General features: G+C 41.9%; 1 protein-coding gene across 1 annotated transcript in view; it reads left to right on the plus strand.

Annotated features, from left to right (window-relative positions):
* LOC137412665 (A disintegrin and metalloproteinase with thrombospondin motifs 6) overlaps nucleotides 1-9,347 on the plus strand; it is a 122,626-nt gene that overhangs the window by 15,295 nt on the left and 97,984 nt on the right. The window contains exon 3 of the mRNA XM_068097954.2: nucleotides 2,902-3,073. Within this exon, the coding sequence (XP_067954055.2) occupies nucleotides 2,902-3,073 (172 nt within the window). The remainder of the gene's footprint in view (nucleotides 1-2,901; nucleotides 3,074-9,347) is intronic.

Raw genomic sequence — 9,347 nt, forward strand, 5'->3', positions numbered from 1 at the left:
TGAATAAATTGTTTTGTAAGTGTTTAATAAATTGGAATTTGTAAATGCTTCTCATAATCTGCGGATAGCCTATACATGTTATTTTAGGCAGGAAAACCCTAGGAAAACCAGTCAAAAAGCACCTTAACGGAGAACATCAAATCAAATCAAAACACAAATTCAATAATAATGGCAACCCAAAAAAAATACAGTGTCATCTTATAATATTTATCACACATCATTTACATCTATAATGTTTATGGTAAAGCTGGTATGGTTGAAGTGAGGCTTCACAATCTGCAGTGGATCGTTTTACTGTTCATTCAACAGCCCCATCAATTGTTGAGAAGACAATATAAAACTGGACTGCATGATAAAATTGATAAACTGCATAAATAAACAGAAAATGTTCAAAAGGACTACCTTGAAAGGGCAAACTAAATTGGGATTGATAAATAAACGCTCAAAATCAACGACGTGACACGTGAGTATCAAAGAAATGGCAGAAATTAAGGCATTACGCCAATATGGCAGATCTAGGTTTTACAGAAGATTTTGAAAACCGATTTAAATTATTATTTCCAGGGGATAAAACAGGAGTATAAGAACAATATTATACAGTACCTGCAAAGGTAGCCTGGTGCTGGCTTAGTGGTTAGGGTGCTGGCTTGGGATCCTAGGATCCTGAGCTCGAAACCCCGTCGATCATTGAATTAACGCCAGGCGGGTTGACTCAGCCTGTCATACTTCCAAGGTTGGCAAAAAGTTGGCAAAAAGCTTCCGCGATGAATGAGCCACTCGGGTATCAGGTGTCCAATTGGCGACCCGTCCAGGATTACACCCAATAGCCAAGGAAACTGCTCTGGCAGTCATATGCATTGTACCACATGCAAAGTTGGAACAATCAATGCAAACTCGTCCAAAGGAATATTTGTAAAACTTTCACGTTCTTGACAGCTGGGTAGATGTAGGCACACTGGTTGCTATAAATTCATTACAAAAATCCTGATGTCCTGAGCTCAATTGCTTTGGAATCACTCAGTGTAGAAAACAGTGAAGACATTACAGCGAGCTCAATTGTGACCCCTAGAGGACACATGCTGAATTTTTAGAAGACATGATTTTGCAACAAAGCTCAGATGTAGACATTTCACTCTCATTGGGGATCATCAGCACAACATAATGCCCCCAACTGTCTGTGAGGGCATGGAAATCACATTGAATTTTCCATGACGAGGACGACACTTCTTGAAAATTGAGATATTGCTGAAGGAGCAACCTGAAAAAAACTTTTATTTTACTGGCATAAACAATTTGATGGAGAATTTTTTTTGAAGTCACAGGACGCAAACTCAGAGGAAAGACAATAATATGGATCGATTCCTTCTGTATGGGGTGCGCTGGCATTTCTAAAAGGCTTTACGATCCTTTATGTGGGTTCAATGATACTGCGGATAACAGTGTAGTAGTGGGCACAGTTTTTTTTTAGCAGGGGCTGAATCTGTCTTCCACAGACTGCAAGGAAAAGCCAGAAGTAACTTTTCAACTGGAATATCTTGTTTTCTGTCTACAAAAACTGTGCAATGGTTGGATGCATGACAGCCCCTCCCCTCCCCCCCCCCCCCCTGTTTATTAGGGACCTGGGAGCGAGTGCTGGTGTAATACAAAAGTTCACTGTCGCCATTCCAGTGAAGAGGTACAATTGGAAATATATACCAAAAATACAACTGTGCATTATAAAAATATGCTCGAAAGTATACCTGAATATGACATCCTATAACCATTGTCAGCACTCGAATGCCAGATATCCTTCCATAACATCATTAGCCATATCTGACCGGTCATCATCATGTGACGCCATTCATCCCATCTCAATGATTCAGTTGTAACATGGGCAAAGCAGAAACGTTGAGCTACCAACTTCTCACACGATGTAAGAATCGAATATTGCTGCGACAAACGTGCATAATCAGAGCTGTATCTTACTATAATTCACCAAATGTCCGTACGTCTGTCTGTCCGTCCGTCTGTCTGTCTGTCCGTCCGTCCGTTCCTAGGTACCCCGCAAAAACGGCTGAACCGATCGCAACGATATTTTGGGTGGGTAATCCTGGGACCCCCTGGAGTAAAATAGGCCATATTGTTTTTCCAATTTTAGCTTTGGTCTCCAGCATTTTCAGGTTTGAACTCCCGCCTAACGTTATTGTCCCGGGTACCGCAAAAACGGCTGCACCGATCTCAACGATACACCTCCATGCCCGTGGGATTCCCACGGGTGACCCCACTAGTATTAGGTAATGATAGGATCAACACCACTATTTTAGGCTTTTAATGATAATATATTCCCTAGTTTCAAAAGATTCATTTAATTCTTTCAATATTTCTTTTTGAGACAGGTACAAAATGAATGTAAAGCCTCGTTCTATTTGCCAAAGGTGAGCACGATAGATACCTCCATTCTTCATTACTTGCTTTTACACAGTCTAATGCATGAGCCTGGTGTTGGCTTAGCGGTTAGGGTACCGGCTTGGGATCCTCGGATACTGGGTTCGAATCCTGGTCGATCGCTGAATTATTGCCAGGGAGGGTGGTTGACTCAGCCTGTCATCCTTCTGAGGTCGGCAAGTTGGGTACCAGTACACTGGCAATTCCCTGTGTGTCGCAAGAGGCGACTAACAGGGTTGGTGGCAGGAAGGGCATCCGGCCATAAAACATTGCTTCAAAACGGGGAGCATGGTGCCCAAAAAAGGCCAACCCCCGCTTTGCGGAGGGAAAGGGCCTCTAGAGGTGGTTCTTACACAGTCCAGTGCGTGTGTTGAGTTGGTTGAGTTGGACTGACCTATTGATCGGGGTTGAGTTGGTTCTGAATGTTTGTGATTGAAGTGATTAATTGTGATTTACACTTTTATGTTTGTTTTCTAGCTTGGTGTGATCTCTGTGGACGGACAAGACTTTTTCATTGAGCCTGCCGAGCAGCAAGTTGCCTTGAGCCAGGGTAATTCTATTGAGCCACGAGTCCACATCTTGTATCCGCGGCCTGTGCTTCCAAAGGCATATGGTCGGGATGACTCTGAGCCCTACTGCGCCAGCCAAGGTCAGTTTGCAAATTCTCACATTTATCATTTATACCACCTGCAAAATCTGGCTCAAACGTAGTATTCCCGAGATTATCATGTTCACCATCAGATAAAATCATTGTACACCAGACAACACTGAGACAGCTTGGCTTTGAAGTCGAGGAACACTCGATGTAAAACCAGGTTTATTTACAGCAAAATTACAATGCATTTTTGAAATCGTCAGAACACATTTATCTGTAAATGGATGGAATGTAAACTAATCAGTTGTAATTTATCTCAGTTAAATAAATCGACCACCATTTTATTATGACACTAGGAGGGGTATCCAGCATTGTCCGCGCGGGGATGTTGTTACGGATTCATCACTTCTGCCTTTGTTGTTGTTATATACTTGTAGGATTTTTAGTTTCAGATAATATTGTTGTTAAGATTTGAATTGAAATGATTTGCGATTTCTAAACCTGTTGGCATTTTGAATAAATCAAATTTTGTTCATTTATTTATTTATGCATATATTTTTACTTTGTGTTTTTTTTGTAGGTGCCTAAAACACTTCCCTACACTCACTAAGGAAAGGGGTCGGGGATAATTGAATATTACCTTCACATAGTTACAAAGGCTTAAGCAATATAGAGCGATTAAAACAAAATCAAACTTAAAAAAAAATTTGTCAAAAAAAATCACATTTCTTCGCATCAATGGGATCAGCAGGCAGTTGGTGCTCCTATGGTTGGCAGCGAGTGCCCCGGAAGCAGTAACGGAAAAGGAGTGGCAATTATATGTGGGAAAATTATATGCTGGTCAGGGTCGCCCAGATAACCCAGATGGCAGAGCACTGGTGCGGTTCACCAGAGGACCTGGGTTCGATTCCTGGTCTGCACATGTAATTTTCCGACATTTGTCAATTAATTACTCCCACCAGGGAGTAATGCTATTCGATCTCATATGTTTGTGTGTTCGTGTGTTTGTGAACAAGATATCTGGAAAAGTTCTGAACGGATTTGGATGAAAGTTGGTGGGATGATTGCCCTTGGGTTAAGGAAGAATTGATTAGTTTTTGGTGAAGCTCAGGATATTATTCTGGATCCAGGAATTTTTTGAAGGATTTTTTACAATTGGAAGATAGGGCTCAGCAGCGGCCACCCACGGCGGGAGTATGCGCTCTACTGAGTGGCGTACTGGTAAGAATTTTTTTCAGCAGGAAATAAGATTTTAGAGATAAAAATGTCAAGGATGTTACTTCCGGCTCAAGGTGCAGTCAGTGAGAAATAGAACCCTCCCACTGCATTCAATCAGTGTCAGCTGCTGCATGGGTAAATTAAAACTAGAACGCCACTCAGTAGAGCGCATACTCCCGCCGTGGGTCAAGTTAGAATAATACGTTTTGTTTAACATCCCCTCTCCCCAAAACAATAAATGAAAAAGAAAGTAGGCCCTAACTGTCAGAGAATTAATTTTGATATATCTCGGAATTAGAGGAGAAAAACATCATTTAGGCATAAGAATAAAAGCTTTAATGCAGTAAAACAGAAAAAAGAATTCCCCAAAAAACTCCCCAAAAAAATTCCTGGATCCGGAATAATATCCTGAGCTTCACCAAAAACTAGTCAATTCTTCCTTATCCCAAGGGCAATAATCCCACCAACTTTCATCCAAATCCGTTCAGAACTTTTCCAGATATCTTGTTCACAAACACACGAACACACACGAACGGACACGATCGAATGCATTACTCCCTTTGCGGAAGTAAAAAAAGAAAAGTTTTTCCGCTTTTTTCACTGCACTCATTGGGGCATTTCCCAAGGAGGAATTTTCTCTTCCCTATGGATGCCTACCTATGGGGATTATCCATGCTCATAACCTCTTAAATACTGAACGTCAAGCCAGGAAGCAGCTGGTCAGGTCAGGTATGGGAGCATGCGCCGGAGCAGGTACTCCAGGGGCCTCCGTCTGGCCATCCCCCAGGCCGATGCCTGGCCCAGTGGACCATCCCTATCTCCTTGAGATGCCGATCAACCTGCTGCAACAAGGAGCACGCGATCGGCCCTTTGGCCTCCTCCACTCAAGAGGCTCCCTTGCTGAGAGTATCTGGTGAGCTGGATCAGCATCCGGAAAACGAGCCACATGTCCATACAGCCACAGCTGACGCTTACGGACCATACAGGAAAGAAATCTTATCTGAGTCTCTCTCAGCATCACATGCCATTTTAAAAGTCTTAAGTATGACTTGGCCCAGCTTTGAACCTCGGCCGTCCCAGAATCGAAGCGGGCGCTCTAACAATTGAATACAAGGCAAAAGACAGGTATTTTTCCCCGTACTGTAATTCCAGCAATGGCCTCGTATTCCCCTTTGGTCATCTAGGCCTGTGGTCTTGAATATCAAGTGATAGCACAGAACATGTTGTCCGAGTGTACTGGGGTTGGCACAATATTATGTAGGTTACTGTGAATATATATATCTTATTATAATAGAGCAAACGTATATGGTTATGTCGTTATGTTTATATGCGACGAAAACGTCTTCTTTCTTCTTTAAATAAAATTACCACCCTCTTAATTAACCTTCTTAATTACGTTAAGACTGCTGAGACCCCTCAGACCATTGACGACCCTTTAATTCCCCCAAGACCCTTCAGACCACCAAGACCCCTGAAGACCCAAAATACCCTGAAGACCCCAAAGACACCGAAGACCCAAAACACCCCAAAGACCCAAAACACCCCGAAAACCCAAAACACCCCAAAGACCCAAAACACCCAGAAGACCCAAAACATCCCAAAGACCCAAAACACCCCGAAGACCCAAAACACCCCGAAGACCCAAAGCACTCAAAATACCGAAAAGACCCTGTTTGACCCACATGACCCAAAACACCCTGAAGACCCAAAAGATCCTTAAAGACCATTTAGACCCAAAATACCCTTAAATACCCAAAAGAACCAAAATATCCCAAAAGAACCAAAATATCCCAAAGACTCTTAAAGTCCCAGAGGAAACAAAAGACCCTTAAGACACAAAATCCCTTGAAGACACCAAAGACCCAAAAGACCATGAAGACCCAAAAGACCCAAAATACCCTTAAAGGCAAAGAGGATCCAGAAGACCCTGAAGACCCAAATGGCCCTGAAGACCACGCTAGTGTAGGTTAATGATACACCCATAACCCATAGTGTGGGTTACGCTCGTGTAGGTTAATGATACACCCATAACCCATAGTGTAGGTTACGCTCGTGTAGGTTAATGATACACCCATAACATTGATTGGTGAGGATGCAGATCAAGTTCCATTTCAGATATTGCTGCATGATCTGGAACCAACAAGTGTCATCTGCCACACGGTCAAATTGTCTACCAATCACAACCAGGCAGCATCACCATTGCTTTTAGCAGTTGGAAGTTCTATGAAGATGTTTAACGAAGTTCTTCAACCTGGACGAATGTCATGACGATGCCGTCACAATGACGTCATGACTGCATCCCAGGAAGGGCCTTTCGCAGTGCAAATATGCCAAGGTCAAAATTCTGTCACCAAGCAGGTGAAAAGCGAAGTTACGAATTAGTTTCAACCTTATTGGGGCTCGTCAGGATAACACATCGCTGTCAAATCTACTTCGTGATTTTGAAGCCTTATGGCTTTTATATGGGTTAATGATATGCCCCTAACTGTGATTGGTGAGGATGCCAGATCTTGTCCCATTACAGCTATGGCTGCACAATCATATTACTACTGATCATATCTATCTTAATATAAGGATATAATCACACCAAACTCGTACAGTAGCACGAGAATGGAAGAGGAGACAGATGGAGAGATAGAGACGGATGGCTTCCCTTGGGAGACAAGGGTGTTTGACATGAGGGCGCACTCATCAGACTTGTAGCCGAGTGGCCCCGCGACTCTGGCTGCAGCTGACACTGTGGCTAGCAAACTCTACTGCACTCCACACTTTCCCTGAAAGCTCTCCTTGAACTGCACTCAAACTGGCTTCAGCACTTCTGTGGAAGCTTTTTATAGGTACGGCCCTGACATCCTTTACCCCGGGCCTGTCCCTTGCTGGATATTACACAGGTGGTTTTGCCATATCTCCTCTGCGTGACACAGATGGCACGCAGATTTGCGTCATTTCCTACGGTGCCCCAGTGACAACACACGCTGTTCTGCTATTTCATCACAGTGCCCCCAGAGAATGCACACACGGTCATGCCATCAAAGCTTCACAACCACGCGGGAGGTAAGAAAATACAAAGGGCTAGGATTAAGAAACAATAAATACAGAGGGACAAAGGGGGGAAAGAGACAGACGTGGAGTGTAGGGTGACAGGGAACTCTCTCCACTCACAATCCTTGCAGTTGCGAAACTAGGTGCTACAAAATGCCTTGTGCTAACATTATCAAATAACTACCTAATTGAACCCTTCATTAGCCCCCAATTTTTGCAATATATATATATATATATATATATATATATATATATATATATATATACAGTATATACATACAGTATATATATATATATATAACTGTAAGAAATAGTAGAAACTCCAAAGTACGAGCAGGGCGTCTCATTTGTATTGAATATATAATCGTTAGATTAAATAAGACGCGGACGTAGCTTCAGGACGTCGATCTTTAATTGTCGACAAGCTTTCGACCAACAAAGGTCTTCTTTCTGAGTCTACAAAAACAGCAGGCATGTATATCAGTCAAGTATGTATGGTGATATGTGTGTGAGATGTGTGATGTGTGTAGAAAATGCATACAGAAGGAAGAGCCACGCCAAAGTTCACTCACCAGCCCCAAGTTCAACGGAAGTGACCGTTTGCGTTACAGTTAGGGTGCACGTGCATATACAAATATAGAGATATACATACATAAACACACAAGCATATATTCATATCCCATTTATATTCATATAATATATTTATATATTTATATAAATGACATATAAAGGTAGAATGAATGAATGAATGATGAATGAATGAATGAATGAATGGGTTACGGTTAACAATTTGATTGGGTTGATGTGGGAACATGCTTTAGTCATCAAAATTTATGCCATGAGGGACTTTTGTCCGAAGTTTGTGTATCCAAAAGGACTCACGTTTCAGAATCGTGGTGTGTGATCGATTTGTGATTGATTCAATGGCAGAGATCTGAATGTCATTTATAGAGTGATCCGGTTGATTAAAGTGTATCGTGTAAGGTAGAGATTTGCCCTGACTGGTGTGGAAGTTATTGATTTCTGACCGGGTGTTATTAAATCTGTTATTATGTTATTAAATATATATATTATTATTATTATATAATTTTATAAAATTATAAAATATTATTATAAAATAATATATTATATTATTTAAATATATAAATATATATGTTATTAAATATATATATATATATATCTCTATATATACAGTGCGTATCAGAAAAAAGGTAATCCGAATTCAAGGGTTAATATGGAAAGGTTATTTATTTTGACAATTTACATGTGGTTTACTAATTAAGAGAAGATCCTCAGCTTTCCAATGATACCTTCTTTGCATCATTGCTGTCACACATGACCGAGTACATGTTCATTGAAAATGACAAGTTCAAATCGCATTTTTACAAGTTTGGCTAATCGATGCAAGTCAGGATAATTGGTGCAAAATGAACGTCAGATGTGAACTTTTCTCAGGAATGATTAACCTTTATGCACCCACACCTTCAACATGTCCACCTCCCCTTTCAACACAAAGCTCACAGCGGCGGAGCATGCCCTGAACTGCTCGTCTCACCAAAGCCGGGTCGTTGCGCAAAGCATCCACTTCATGTCAAATACGGCCCTGCAATTCATCAAGATCACGGGGAGGAGTTAGGAACACCTTGTTCTTTAAATGTCCCCAAAGGAAATAATCACATGGTGTGAGGTCAGGTGATCTTGGCGGCCATTCCACTGCATGGTTGAGGGCGATGACTCGGTCTCCAAAGAGTTCCCTCAGTCGATCTCGGACAGCGATAAGACGATGTGCTGGGGCGCAGTCTTGGGCCCACCAGAGATATCTGAAGACACCACGAACCTGTCGCTCAAAGTTCTCCTCCAGCTCCGGTAAAACATCATCATTGATCATCTGCAGATACCTGTTACCATTGACATTCCTTTGAAAGAAAAATGGTCCGATCACCTGACCACTTCCACAAAGTCCTAACCAAACAGTCCACTTTTGTCGATTCATGTTGGTGTCAAAAATTAAATTCCGGGGGTTGTCCTGTCGGTGCATATTCAAGAACATTATGGGTATTGACCTTGT

The sequence above is a fragment of the Myxine glutinosa genome, chromosome 1 (assembly GCF_964187855.1).
Source record: "Myxine glutinosa chromosome 1, kmMyxGlut1.1, whole genome shotgun sequence".
Taxonomy (NCBI): domain Eukaryota; kingdom Metazoa; phylum Chordata; class Myxini; order Myxiniformes; family Myxinidae; genus Myxine; species Myxine glutinosa.